The sequence below is a fragment of the Kogia breviceps genome, chromosome 10 (genome assembly GCF_026419965.1).
Source record: "Kogia breviceps isolate mKogBre1 chromosome 10, mKogBre1 haplotype 1, whole genome shotgun sequence".
Lineage (NCBI taxonomy): Eukaryota > Metazoa > Chordata > Mammalia > Artiodactyla > Physeteridae > Kogia > Kogia breviceps.
Genome location: NC_081319.1, coordinates 71,208,058 through 71,223,445, shown reverse-complemented (window position 1 = coordinate 71,223,445; position 15,388 = coordinate 71,208,058). Strand labels below are relative to the sequence as shown.

At 45.4% G+C, this 15,388-nt stretch overlaps 1 protein-coding gene across 1 annotated transcript in view; it reads right to left on the bottom strand.

Annotated features, from left to right (window-relative positions):
- TBC1D22B (TBC1 domain family member 22B) overlaps positions 1-15,388 on the bottom strand; it is a 65,604-nt gene that overhangs the window by 14,467 nt on the left and 35,749 nt on the right. The window contains exons 9-10 of the mRNA XM_059076373.2: positions 2,311-2,417; positions 1,545-1,620 (exon numbers count right to left, since the gene is read on the bottom strand). Of these exons, the coding sequence (XP_058932356.1) occupies positions 1,545-1,620; positions 2,311-2,417 (183 nt within the window). The remainder of the gene's footprint in view (positions 1-1,544; positions 1,621-2,310; positions 2,418-15,388) is intronic.

Sequence of the window (15,388 nt, the reverse complement as noted above, 5' to 3'; positions counted from 1 at the left end):
TGAGAATCTGCCTGCCGATGCAGGGGACGCGGGTTCGTGCCCCGGTCCGGGAAGATCCCACATGCCGGGGAGCGGCTGGGCCCGTGAGCCATGGCCACTGAGCCTGCGCGTCCGGAGCCTGTGCTCCGCAACGGGAGAGGCCACAACAGTGAGAGGCCCACGTACCGCAAAAAAAAAAAAAAAAAAAAAAAAAGATATATACATTTTAAAATCCACCATCCTAAAGCACTGTGCCTGTATTTTTCAGGTATTTTTGAGGGCTGGAAAAAGGAAACAAACAAACAAAAAGGACAGGCCAGACAGTGGCAAAAACCACAGCTCAGACCCTCTGGAACCTGGCCCTTGTCAGACAGCTTGGCACAGGCCCTGTACCAGGATCCAAGTGAGGGATGCAAGAGAGCTGGATGTGGGCCCCACCATGGAGCTAACAGCTGGGCCAGAGCAATAAGGCAAAGAGGCTAAAAGTATCCCACATATGATGCACAGGATAAAAATAGTAAATAATCAAACATGCTGGGAAGACTGAAATCCTAAGTCATAAAAGGAAGCTGGAGTGAGTAGAACAAATCAGGGAAGGTTTTCATGGAAAGAGAACCTGGGAACAGAGAAAGATATACATATCTCTATACTGGCGAAGGGAATGCTTTGGTGAAGCAGAAAAATCCGTGATAGAAAACCAGACAATGGGACTTAACAGTTGTGTAGTAATTGGTGGAATTAATTGGTGCTAGAGATTCCTCTTAACAGAAGACCTCGCTGTCAGACCTCTACGTGATAGTAATTCCGACTTCTCTCCCTAGGCCTCAGTTTCCTCATCGGTCAACAGCAGGGCTTCCTGAGTTGCCTTCAGTTCTAACACTCCATGATTCCATGCCAGAGCCAAGGACTTACTGTAGGGCTCCTGTTCCTCAAAGACATTCTGCTTCAGGAAGCCACGACTCATATTCCCCACCCAGACAAGGTCACAGGGAGCTATGGGACGTCCTGCTGGGGTATCAGCCAGACCTGGGGACCCGGCATGAAGCCCAGGAGTCCTGAGTCACATCACAGCATGAAGGACAAGGTCAGACTACAGACTTGATGCTAAGAGCAGTGGAGAGCACAGTAGGTCTCAGAGCAAAAGAGGGACATGACCAGAACAGTGCTTTGGAAAGATGCAGGTGTGTGATAGATGGTGTGGAAGAGCAAAGAGTATGGAGGAGGCAAGTCCTTCTAGGAGGAAGCTGCAAAAACCCAAGCAAGGCTGGACCAGAGCTGTGGCTATGGACATCGAGAAGAAAGAGTGAATTTGAGGAGATATGCTGAAGGAGGACTGAGAGACCTCAGTGGTAGAAAACTAAGGAGAGAAAAGAACTTGACATAACAGCAGAGTTCTCACCTCGCCTTCCGGTTGAGATGCGGAAGGATGCCAGTGCCGCCAACAGCACAGAGTGAATTGAAAAGGGTCGTGGCTAGGAAGGGGGCTGAGTTATGCCCACAAGCATAACTGGCTTGTGTCAGAATCACACTGTGCTATTGCTAGAGAATTCTTCCTCTGAACCTACCATCAATCCGACTGACAAGCTCTTCTAGTGCCTTGACCTTCTTCTGGATCCCTGGTTGTGCAAAGGTGTAGTTATCCTGCAAACAACATAGGACTCAGGATGAACAGGGATACCAAACAGTCGTGCCACCATCCCTCAAATTCACTGAAATACATTTATAAAACACAAGCTGGGCTTCCCTGGTGGCGCAGTGGTTGAGAGTCCGCCTGCCGATGCAGGGGACACAGGTTCGTGCCCCGGTCCGGGAGGGTCCCACATGCCGCGGAGCGGCTGGGCCTGTGAGCCATGGCCGCTGAGCCTGTGCGTCCGGAGCCTGTGCTCCGCAACGGGAGAGGCCACGGCGGTGAGAAGCCCACGAACGGAAAAAAAAAAAAAAAAAAAAAAAAAAAAACAAGCTGTTTTTCCGAAGCTGGTGCCAGTCTTTTGGGGAACAAAGGAATCTCACGGAACAGCAGAGTGTGAGGAAAGCCTAAAAGAGCCCTGTGCTGTGGAGGCAAACCGCAGGGCCCGGGAGCACAGAAGAAAGGAGGGGCACAGTCTGATGACAAAGGCAGGGCAACATGGAGACTTCCTTAGGCTCCAGGGGACACTAGACCATTGTCTTTTGAAAGCTGTAAAGCTAATGAACGAGGTAAAGATGGATGGACCAAAAAGGGGAGGAGCCATGCTGGGTGGGGGGCCCTGTCTGATGCAGAAGAGCAACAAGGAACCCAAAGGGCTGCAGGAAGCCCCAACCCAGGTGTCCCACAAGGGCAGAACCACTCACCTGTATCCCATCCAACAGTTTGCTCATGCACCAAAAGCTGTCGGCTTCTATGCTTCGCAGCATGTCCTGAGACAAATTGGTCACATCAAAGTTCTCCACGTCCTCTTCTGTAAAACAAAAGGTGAAGAAAATCCAGAGGTCTTCTCCAAAAAATGGAGAGAGACAGAGTCTAGTATCTTCAACAGGGTCCTTAAGGCCAGGAGAGAGCCAGGCTAACGTGATGCCAAGGAACAGGGGCCTGCCCTCCCCGTCCCCTCGTCAGGTGGGCAAACGTGTCCCAGAAAGGCTCTTGAGGATCTCCTTACAACGCCGAACAGGCCATTTCTCATACCAGTTTTGCTGGGTCCAACGTATCTTCCTCTTCCACTGCATTTGTTCATTTAGTTTGAGGAAAAAAATACTTCAGGCCTCCTGTTCAAAGAGCTATATCCAGGGGCTTCCCTGGTGGCTCAGTGGTTAAGAGTTCACCTGACAATGCAGGGGACACGGGTTTGAGCCCTGGCCTGGGAAGATCCCACATGCCGCGGAGCAACTAAGCCCGTGGGCCACAACTACTGAGCCTGTGCTCTAGAGCCAGTGAGCCACAACTACTGAGCCCGTGTGCCACAACTACTGAAGCCTGTGCACCTAGAACCTGTGCTCCGCAACAAGAGAAGCCACCACAATGAGAAGCCCGAGCACCGCAACGAAGGGTAGCCCCCACTCGCCACAACCAGAGAAAAGGCCGTGCACAGCAACGAAGACCCAAAGCAGCCAAAAATAAAATAAATAAAATAAAAATAAATGAATTTTTTAAAAGAGCTACATCCAGCCCCCTGGAGATGGTCTGGAAAAATTCTTTGATTTCAGAAATTCACTGAACTGTCTAGCACACTCACACAGGTAGTGAGAAAAGATGGGATCAGGTAGCCCCAATAGTTCATTTTAAAGATGGGATCCCCCAGTTCTGACAAGGAAGACCTATGGCCTCACCACTCAGAAGTGAAGATGAGTGTGTGAAGGAAGATGGCCCAAACTCATGAAAGCGCCCAGGATTTAATCTCACCAATCTGGTAGTTATCGAGATGGGTTCTGCAAAACCTCAATCCTATAGGATACTCAAGAAAAAAGCTTTCACAGACAAATATGATTGAGAAATGCTGCATTATATATCCTCGTCTTGGAGATTCACGAAGATCATAGCACACAAAAGGATTTGAGAAGTTATTAGACATTCTGCATTAAGTAAATCTCCTTAACCTTGCTTACCCAGCATTTCCCCAGCTTCTTTAGCCATGGGACCTCTTTTAAAGAGGATCGCCTATTAGCTTCTCATGGAAATCCCACACTAAATGACAAGAGTGAGAGGTTGTCTATCTGGTCTGAGATACAAGTGGGGAGAACGTAAGAGTCTTCTAGAAGAAGGAAGAGGCCATGTGATGTTTCCTTCCTGCCAGAGAGAGGTGGACAAGACAGGGCACTTCAACCTACAGGTCCCTGCATGCCTGTCAGAGGCCACACATGGAAATGTTCAGGCCCTTAAGTTCTGTGCCAAACGCAGCTTATCACCTTGGAGCCCTCTTTTGAAAACAGGGTGTTCACTGCAGTCCCTGGTGCTGCAGAGAGACACAGGCATATGATGAAATGTATTCTCTTTCATTTATGAGAATTATTACTCTATTTAGACCTACATCTGGACCTTCTTGGGGGAAATGTGTAACAACTCTCAGATTCTCATCCTATATAAACAGCGTTTTTCTTTCTTTCTTTTTTTTTTTTTTTGCGGTACACGGGCCTCTCACTGTTGTGGCCTTTCCCGTTGCAGAGCACAGGCTCCGGACGCACAGGCTCAGCGGCCATGGCTCACAGGCCTAGCCGCTCCACAGCATGTGGGATCTTCCTGGACCGGGGCAGGAACCTGTGTCCACTGCATCGGCAGGCGGACTCTCAACCACTGCGCCACCAGGGAAGCCCCAACAGCGTTTTTCTAATGGACATCAAGGGCTGTAATAACCCTTTTGGGGAGGGCGGGGTGCTTTGGTCAGAAAAGCTATGACCCTGGGAACAGTGTAAAAGCCCACAGTTAATACAAGTAAAGTGTCAACAACAGCGCCTGGCACACAGTAGGCACAATATAGTTTATTTTAGATGAAGTTTACTAGGAATTTGTAATGATATGGGAAAACATGTCACAGCATTGAGGGAAAGGAGTAAAGTACAAAATTATTTATAGTTTACTCTCAACTACTGCACATACAATATTTATGTGTTTAAATAATCACAGAGGAAAGACAAAATATATCACAAAGGTTTACAGTGCTTATTCCTAAGGTGGTAGGGATAAAGAATTTTTATTTTCTTTAAGCCTTACTGTTCAAAATTTCTACAATAAGCATAATTTTTATAGTCAGGAAAAAATGCACATGATTTTAGAAAAAAGGGGCTACCATTGACTACATCTACCTTTCACTACCAAAAAACAAACAAGATTTTGTAAAACAACACTAAGCCTGAAGAAATGAAGACTTCAGATAATATATAAAGGTCTGTGTGAGAAACCACGCAAAAAAAAATCCTTCCAAAAAATACCATCTTTCTATTTTTCTAACTTAAACACTTATTGTATAGTGGGGGCTTGTGTGTGTGGGGGGGTGGCCATATATACATACTATTAATTTAATTAAGTGATACTGGGCTCTAAGACCCAGCTCAGAAACTTCCTTTTTCCTGTTGTTTCATCTTACATTTCTAAGATCCTTCCGTGTTGCTGTGCAGGCCTCTAGTTCACTGCCCCACACAGAGCACCACCCCTTTACATATCCATTCCCCCCATGGATGGATACTCAGGTGCCTCCAACTCCCACTACCGTGAACAGTGGCCAGAGGAACCATATGAGAACCACTCTGGGCCACAGGTTCACGTGATCTAACCTCAGGTACCACCAGACCACTCTCCAGGACCAGACCCCCAGGAGTGCGCTAGGGAAGCATGTGTTTTCCTTTTTAGTGAGCGAAACTGATCACACCAACCGTCCAAGGCAGTAGTTTCCTCTTTATGAAAATAGGGTTGTGGAACTTCCCTGGTGGTGCAGTGGTTAACAATCCGCCTGCCAATGCAGGTGTCAGGGTTCGATCCCTGGTCCGGGAAGATTCCACATGCTGTGGAGCAACTAAGCCCGTGCACCACAACTACTGAGCCTGTGTTCTCGAGTCTGTGAGCCACAACTACTGAGCCCATGAGCCACAACTACTGAGCCCACATGCCACAACTACTGAAGCCCGCACGCCTAGAGCCTGTGCTCCACAACAAGAGAAGCCACTGCAATGAGAAGCCCGTGCACCGCCACGAAGAGTAGCCCCCGCTCGCCGCAACTAGAGAAAGCTCGCGTGCAGCAATGAAGACCCAACGCAGCCAAAAATTAAAAAATAATAAATTTATTAAATAAAAAGAAAATAGGGTTGTAAGAAAAAAAATGAAACCCACAAGGAAGGCTCAAGACAAAACCACTCCCACTAATTCTTACATATTTCCCAAAAGAAAATCCAGAGTGCCACAATAATTTGAAGGGTCTTTTCCTACCTAGGCATTCTACCATTCCGGAACATTGCAGCGGGAATGTCACTGGGAATGGAAACCACACACAGCAGAGTAACAAGGGAGAAAGAGTCTGGGTCCCCAAGTAGACTGGGGAGCACAGCTGCCACATCAGCCCTGGTGACCTGTGGCTTTTCTGTCAGACAAAAGAGCACGTGGCTAAGCACAGACTCTGGAGCCAGACTGTGTGGCTCAAATCCTGGCTCTGTCACTCACGAGCTATGTGGCTTTAGGCAAGTGACTTTACCTTCCGTGCCTCAACGCCTCATCTGTTAAGGTGGTAATATCTTACCAGTGTCAATGCACATTGTAAGGATTAAACAAGTCAATAAATGGAAAGTGCTAACAATGCCTGTCATAAAATAAGCATTATGCAAATGATAGCTAGTATTATTGCTATTATATGAGGAACAAATAAACTTCTACCTTGTTTAAGCCACTGTTATTTTAGATCTCTGTTATTCACAGCCAAACTTAACCTAATTCCAAACGTACCTACAAAATAAAAGTCAATTTTCAAAGCTTCCCATTTCCACCTTCTGGTCTCAAGGAAGAAAACTGAACATGAGGTTTAAGTTGGTAAGATACAGCTCTCAGTAACTGTGCCAGTTCCAAACCTTTAGCTGTCCAGGGGGAAAAGGGACCAGACAGGATGCTGAACCCTCTCTTGGGGCCTCGAGTTGGGGGTTGTTGTTTCCCCATGTTCTGCCCTTACGCCTGGCCTGCCCGTTAGCCCATGGCTTTCACAGTCAATGGCAGAGCTCACCAGCATTTCAGAGAGTGGGAGGAGAGTTTAGTTTTAGTGTTCTGGCTGCTGGGAGGATAAAATTCACACATTCAGTCAAAAACTGTGAGCTGAGTGCACCATCAAAAAGCAGCAGAGAAAGGGAGGCCCAAATGCTCTCTGAAGGGCTTCATTCAGCATAAACAGTCTGTTCAGAAGGATCATTAAACGTCCCACTTGAGAAAATTCAACATATAATTGAAGCTGGAACGGGAAACCATGCCAGCAACACAGTCTCCAATGAGGGCAGCGTCTCTGGTTGTCATTATGCAGTGTTCGGCAGCCAGGACTCAGACTGGAGGGAATGAGATTTTAAGGGATATTTTATGGCTGTTTTAAGAGGCAAAGCATCCAAAAAGAGGAAACCCAAAAGCTCTCTATAAAAATCAAATTGCCCCTTCTGGGCTTGACAAGAACATGCTGTCAAGCCCGGCATTATTAGCTGATAAAATGTACCACCTGAGTGGTAGCCCCAGTCAAGTATTTATTTTTCTGAGAACTCCAGATCTCGGGCCTAAAATCAGCCTCATCTATGCCTCAAACACTCCCTTACAGCTTCAGGAAGAACGGCTTTTGCTTAAACTGACAAGAGTTAACTTGTCCATTAACTGCTTTAGGCATTTCCCAGGAACCATCTGTGATCGCAGGGCAATTTCTAGATTTTGTGATCTGTTGGGTCAGAATTAATCAGCCCGACTGGCAGGCATGAGAGGATTCAAGGCATCAGACTACAGACAGCTCTTCTATTTTCCAAAGCCTCTGGCTTACCTGATTCCTGTCTTTCATTTTTTTTTAAACTGGACTCAAAAGAATACCTTACATAATATTTTCTGATCACAAAAGTAAACTGATTGAGAAAAGGAAAAAAAAATCTTTTCAGCTATACATCTAAAGAATTTCATAAAATAAGAGTTAAATATTTCATCCAGAAAAACACAGTTTTGGGCTTCCCTGGTGGTGCAGTGGTTAAGAATCTGCCTGCCAATGCAGGGGACATGGGTTCGAGTCCTGGTCCGGGAAGATCCCACATGCCGCGGAGCAATTAAGCCCGTGCGCCACAGCTACTGAGCCTGTGTTCTAGAGCCCGTGCGGCACAACTACTGAGCCTGCACACCACAACTACTGAAGCCCATGCGCCTAGAGTCGTGCTCTGCAACAGAAGCCACTGCAATGAGAAGCCCGCACACCACCATGAAGAGTAGCCCCCACTCACCGCAACTACAAGAAAGCCTGTGCAGCAGTGAAGACCCAACGCAGCCAAAAATAAAAAGTTAAAAATATATATATATTAAAAGAAAAAGAAACACAGTTTTAAGAAAAGTGTCAAGGAATTCATCTGATCACCTGTATGTAATAATTTTTAAGTGGTTCAAGTGGTATAGAAACTTATTGTTGGGTGTTATTCATCTGGTATTTTCAGGCAAGTATTTGATAGCAGCAGCTGAGACAAGGTCACCACAGCTGAGCATGGACAAAGTAGAGGGGCCCCGGGACTTCCCTGGTGGTGCAGTGGTTAAGAAACCACCTGCCAATGCAGGGGACGTCAGTTCGATTGCTGGTCCAAGAAGATCCCACGTGCCGTGGAGCAACTAAGCCCATGTGCCACAACTACTGAGCCTGCACTCTAGAGCCTGCAAGCCACAGCTACTGAGCCCACATGCCACAACTACTGAGGCCCACGTGCCTAGAGCCTGTGCTCCACAACAAGAGAAGCCACCGCAATGAGAAGCCTGTGCACCACAAAGAAGAGTAGCCCCTGCTCGCCGCCAACTAGAGAAAACCTGCGCAGCAGCGAAGACCCAATGCAGCCAAATAAACAAATAAATATTTAAAAAAAAAAAAAAAAAAGTAGAGGGGCCCCTCGGCTAAACCCAGAAAAGTCAAAACACCTGACAAAGAAAGGGCAGTGAGGACAGGGAAGAGGTTAGAGGAAAGACTTCTGAGGTTCCTAAAGAGCGGAGACCCATGCGGGGCCTTTCTGCTTCATGAGGACCATGTTCCAGTCTGAGTGAGAGGAGACGTGCTGTTTCTAAGACACAGAGAAGCAGCTGACCATGGAGCCCTTCCCGACGCTGTGCCTGTCAATCAGGGCAGTGACTAAAAGGTAAATATTAACTCAAAATGATCCCTGGCCGTCCACCACTCAGTGTGGGGCAGCCTGGCTAAAATTAATTTTTAAAACCAACATATCACTAAACCATCTCTACTTTCCTGAGGTTCCTGGATTACTTTTACTTTTATTTAACAAACACGAGTGGCTGCTGGCTATGACCTCAGATTACATGAACCTGAACTATATGAGTACTCAGGTTATGAGGCAAGGGAGGGGCCAGGTCCAGCACGCGCTTCACCTCCTAGGACCTGCCCAAAGACTACCCACAGAGCCAGGCAGCATGTCACCAAGACACTGTGTATGTGAACAGGCTCTAGGGAGTCCAAGGTCCCCAGTGCCAATGTCAGCTGCCCAGAGGCTCCTCATCTAGGCTCAAACATCTTGACTATGTTGCCTACCTCAATTTCTCCTCTGTTATAATTTCTCATTTTTTGCGGGGGTCAGATGAGAGAGAGAGCAAGTGAGCATGCATGTGTCACTTGGTTTACCACCAGGAAGAGAGCAGGCCGGGTCCTACAGTGCCGGAGATGACAAGCTACAACTCGCCCTTGGAGAGCTTACCTCCTACAGGGGAGAAAATCCAGCACTGGACATCCCACCAAACGCTCACATTGCTCTCAACTGTCCGCTGAAAGCAGCTCAGCTCAGCTCAGCTCAGCACTCTGACTGGGCGTCTCCACATAACATGTCTGTTGCTGGAAAGAGTCTCATATTCTCAACTATCACATATAAGGCTGCTGCATCTATGAAGACGGGGCCAGGAGGCACCTTGAAGAAAGGGGTAAAGTCCCAAACAGGGTGAGTGCTAAAAATTCAGCATCGGTCTCACTCCCAGTTCCCTCCAAACCAGTAGCATGAAAATGCAAAGTGGAATATCCTTACTCTATGATTCAATTTACATAAAGTTTAGAGATAGGCAAAACTAATCGAGGTGTTAGAAGTCAGTAAAATAGTTACCCTTGTAGGGGTGAGGGGAGGGACTAGAAGGGAACACAAGGGAACTTCTGCAGTGCTGGAAATGTTCCACTTGGGTGCTGGTTATTTAGGGGAAATTTATTGAGCTGTGCATGTAATGACATATGTACTTTAAAAAGTGTATGTTATACTTCAATACGAAGTTTACCTTTTTTTTTCTTTTTGTGGTACACAGGCCTCTCACTGTTGCGGCCTCTCCCGTTGCGGAGCGCAGGCTCCGGACGCGCAGGCTCAGACCATGGTTCACGGGCCCAGCCGCTCCGCGGCATGTGGGATCTTCCCAGACCGGGGCACGAACCCATGTCCCCTGCATCGGCAGGTGGACTCTCAACCACTGTGCCACCAGGGAAGCCCACAAAGTTTACATTTTAAAAGGAAAAAAAGGAACGTCCTCTTAAGACAATGAAAGACTATGGAAGTCTGTCCAGTTTCATCTTTGGCCTCCACACTTTGCCAGGTGGGGAGGAACAGGATCGGCAGGGCAGAGCTGGGTGTGAGATAGACAATGAAGCCTCCCAGGATCTAAGAGCACGGAGCTGGAGTAAAATCCACAGCAGCCCAGGAGCAAGACTCGGCAACAGGGGCCATGGTACCTGGGCATGTGGAGAGTTATTAACAACAACTCCTTTCCTCTGAAAATCTGAGTGTGAACTACCAAAAATTAACTGCATGGCTCACCCCCTCTCCTCCTTCAGGACTTTGCTCAAACATCGTCTTCTCAGTGTGACCCCGGCTCACTACCCTGATTAAAACCTGCTCCTGTTCCCACTCTTGCCAACAGGGCACAACTGTGTCCTTCTTTCCTCCTTTGTTCTCCTGCATAGCACTTATCACAGTCAAGGTAACAAATACCCTACTTATTTTTCTATTTATTGTCAGTTTCTGCTCATCAGAATTTACACTCAGTGGAAGGGATTTAGTTTTATATATAATTTACATACATTAGACTACACATAAGCACACGGTTCTGTTTTGACACATGTATACATCTGTGTAAAAAAGTGTCCCAGTCCAAATAGAGAACGTTTCCATCACCCTATAAAGTCACTTCTTGCCTCTTCCTAATCAATCTCCCACCAAGAGTCGACCATCATTCTGACTTCTAGCACTGTAGACTATTTATGAACTCCATTTAAATGGAATCATACAATGTGTACTTTTTCAGTATCTGGCCTCTTTTGTTCAACATAATGGTTTTTGAGATGATTTCTTCCATGTTCTTGCTTTTATCAGTAGTTCATTCTTTTTTATGGCTGAGTACTATTCCATTGTGTGACTATCCATTCTCCTATTAACAGATATTTGGGTTGTTTCCAATTTTTGTCTATATTAATACAGTTGTTATGAATTCCTATGCAGCCTTTGGGGGACTATACGCTTTCATCTTCCTTGTATAAATACCTAGAAGTGAAAGGCAGGGATTTTCATCCACTTTGTTTATGGTCGTATCCCCAGTGCCTAGAGCAGTGCCTGGCATTGTGTAGTTCCTCAATAAGTATTTGCTGAATGAGTTATGGAACTCCATCTCCATCCCTTACAAAAGAGAAAACTTTTGACTTTCTCAGCACAGTAGCAGAATACTGTAATTCACTGCCCTCCAGTGGCCAAGCCCAGCAAAACTGCACTATTTCCTGAATATCTAGCAACGTTATGAAATTTTCATTCTTTCATTCATCTAGACATGTATGGAACGCCTATTTTGGACACCAAAATAAAAGCACTGGGAATATAAAGATGTTTAAAATAGTCTCTGGCCTCAAAGAATCATACAGTCTGGTGGGAGAGGGTAGGAGGGAAACACACAATAATTGGTGTGGTAAAGTCCTACAAAGGGGAAATGCACAGGGTTATGGAAAGAGTACCACTGGGGTGGTGGGGGCAGGGAAGAAGTCTCAGGGCAGGCTTCCAGGAAGAAGGGGTGTCTTAAAGGATGCACAAGGATTAGCCCAGGGGATAAAGAGGTGGTACAGGACAAGGCTTTAGATTAAAACTGTCAATTTGGGATTTCTGAGTTTAAGAGGTGAGACAGGAAGTAGAGCACACAGGGCCTTGCACAAGCTAGAGAATCTGGACTTTTTTTTTTTTTTTTTTTTTTTGGCTGTGCTGTGTGGCTTGCAGGATCTCAGTTCCCCGACCAGGAATTGAACCCGGGCCATGGCAGTGAAAGCCCAGAATCCTAACCACTAGGGCACCAGGGAATTCCTGAGAATGTGGACATTTTAACTGTAGGTGATGGGATGCTAGTGAAGGGTTTTAAGCAAAGGAGCTGCACCGACAAGTCTGTGTTTAAATGGTGTGAAAGATGGGAAGAAGGGGACAAAAACCAGAGACGGGAAAACACACTTGGCCATTTCAGCAATCCAGCGCTAAGCTAGGGTAGTCATAGGAGGAATAGAGAAGGAAGCAGATTCAAGAAATATTTAGGACGTGAAATCATCAGAGCTCTGTAACTGATTGGATATGCAAGAATGAGAAAAAAGAATTATGAACAAGTCTTAGCATTTCTGACTTAAGTGACAGGAAATGCTGGCAACTGAGAGAAAAGGGTGGCTGGGTATGGAGGAGTTAGTAAAACACTGAGTCTGAGGAGCCTAGGGATAGCAAAGATTGTCACTATGCATAAATAACTATAACCCACTCCTCCTTGGTGAAAGGACCCGTAAGGGTACTGGCCACCTGGGATACAGACTGTGTTTTCCAGGCTCACCTGCAGATGGGAATGGCCGTAAGACTAAGTTCATACAAGAGAGATTCAAAACCAAGTGTCATATACTTGGGAAGTGTCCTTCAACAGAAGGAGTATGCCTTTCTTCCTTTCCCCCTCCATACTGGCTGGAATATAGATGTGATGGCTACAGCACAAGCAGCTATCTTGGATCATGAGTACAAAAACACATGCTGAGAATGGCAGGACAACAGAGAGAGGAGGCTGGATCCCTGATACCATGGAGCCCCAGACTACTTACCTCCTGACTTTTAATGGGAGAGAAGTAAGCTTTTCTCTCTTGCTTAAGGTCTTGGTTCCCTGTCAGTGCAGACAAGCTAATCCTAACTGGTCATTTATGACATATCTGAGTGTAAATGTCACGCAGGGAACATGAGTCAGGGGTATGGGAAAGACTTCCCTTCTGGGAGTTATACTGCTGTAGAACCTAAGTAAAACCTGAAATGAAAATCCTGCTGTACTACTTCATGCAGAGGAGAAGGGGGAGAGTTATTTGACAGTGTTTCATTTTGTAACGAAAGGAATCACCAGGCACCACTCTTCTTCTGAAAACAGGATATGTCATGAGCCCCACTTTTCTATACGATTTCCTCATTTGCATCCCTTAAACAGTTGCTGTTACGCAGCTTAATTTGGTGATGGCCACATCATCAATTACATTTGACCTTAATATGTTCCAAGCTAGATCAATAATGTCATCTAAGTCCAAAAGGTTTTGGAGAGGAGAGTCTAAAGGCATTCCACCATCTCAGGGGTCACAGTCCAGAGACTGTATCTCCCCACGGGTGACCCTCCAGCATTGTCACCTCTGGACCCAGACATAGCTGGCTTATCCACAGAGGACCCACTTCTATGTGAGCAGCTGGTTTCAGCAGATAAAGAGGCTACTGGGGGGCTAAGCCAGCTACAGAAAAATCCTCTAGCAACTCAGAGGGGAATCACTGGTTCTCCCCGTTTTCAACTATTTTACCACAAACATGACACAAAGCATGAAGCCAGCTCAGGTACCAATTTATAAAAGTAATAAAGAACAGATAGGGGAGGAGATAGGAGAGAGGCCAAACAACGTCCTGGTGGTATGTGGATCCCACAGCTCTACTAGGACACATCCACGCTACAGCTCAGTAAGATGGGGCAGTGGGCTAAGGCTGCCTGATGATACCTGCCTGGGATGATGAGGGCAACTGCCTGGCCTGTTCCATGGCTGAAGGATACCTGAGGCCTCCTGTGGTAGGGAGAGTCATATCAGAGAGGTCATAACAACACACCTCTCACAGCAGCTGCCTTACTAGGATATGGCACTATTAGAGAAGAGAAGAAAAGCAGCATTATTACTCAGACAAGAGAACTATTCTTGAAGGCCACAAACAATGTTGAATCTATGTTCAGGAAAGGTCTTGAGGCTGGAGGGAAGTCTGTATGCCTTGTTTCTTTGAAGCTTAATTTATACGCAGCAACCGATAAACAGACAAATAAAATGTGGTATATTCATACAATGAAATATTTATTTGACCATAAAAAGGAATGACCATTTTTATGAAATGTCCAGAAAAGGCAAATCCATAGAGACAGAAAGTAGATTAATGGTAGCCTAGGAATAGAGGGGGTGCAGAGGCTTGGGGGTGATGGCTAAGGGGTACAGGGTTTTGTTTTTGGGCTGATGAAAATATTCTAAAATTGACTGTGCTGATGGTTACACAACTCTATAAATATACTAAAAACCACTGAACTGTACACTTTAAATGGGTGAATTGTATGGTATATGAATGCCATCTCAATGAAGCTGCTATCAAAAAAAGAAAAAAATACCCCACCAAACTAATTTGTAAATTTACTGCACCTCCAATAAAAATTCAAAAGGGTTCCCTACATCCTGAATTTGGCAAGTTGATTCTAAAGTTCACCTGGAAGAAGAGCCAAGATAATTTTTACAAAAGGATGATGAAAGAGACTGGCCCTGAAGTAATAAAACACACTACAAACGTCAAAAATCCAAGCTGTTGGTACATGCATAGAAATGGAGATACAGGGAACAGAAATAAGTAAACCATATAAATAAAGAAATTTATATTATTTTATGAAAAGGGATTTCACATGAGTGAAGAAAAGATGTCCTATTTATAAATAGTGTTGAAAAAATGAACTATCCAGTTGGAACAGTAACTTTAAATCTCAGCCCCCACTGTACAGGAAAATAAATTACTAATGGAATTTAAAAAGCTAAATGTAAAATCAAAACCACAAGCGTATTAGAAGAAAACATGGAAGAATATTCTTATAATATTGGGGTGGGGAAAGACTTCCTAAGCAATATACCAAATCTAAAAACCATAAAGGAGGAGGTATTTCCTTTATGTCCTTCTCACACTTTGCAATGACTTGTTTAATTTTTGTGAGCCCCTTAACCCCAACACTAGATGGGAGGCTGCATAAGGGCAGGGCCCACATCTGTTATCTTAGTCACTCTATCCTCTGGCACATAGGAGGAGCTCAATAAATACCTGTCGAATGGACAGATTTGACCACATAAATATTAGGAAGTGCTACATAAGGAGACACAATAAACAAAGTTGAAAAGACAAATGATGGTCTGGGAGAAAAAAAAAAGAATTAGCTTGAACTATATAAAATTCCCATGGAGGGATATGTCAAAAATTGTTGAATATTAGCAATTTCATGTGGTTTGACCTAATATTTTTAACACATAGCAGATGAAAAATGAATGTATCTAATCCACATAAAGCTCTTACAAAACAAGACAAACAGTCCAACAGAAAAAACTGGATAGGACTTCCCTGGTGGAGCAATGGTTAAAAATCTGCCTGCCAATGCAGGGGACATGGGTTTGATCCCTGGTCTGGGAAGACCCCACATGCCACAGAGCTACTAAGCCCGTGCACCACAACT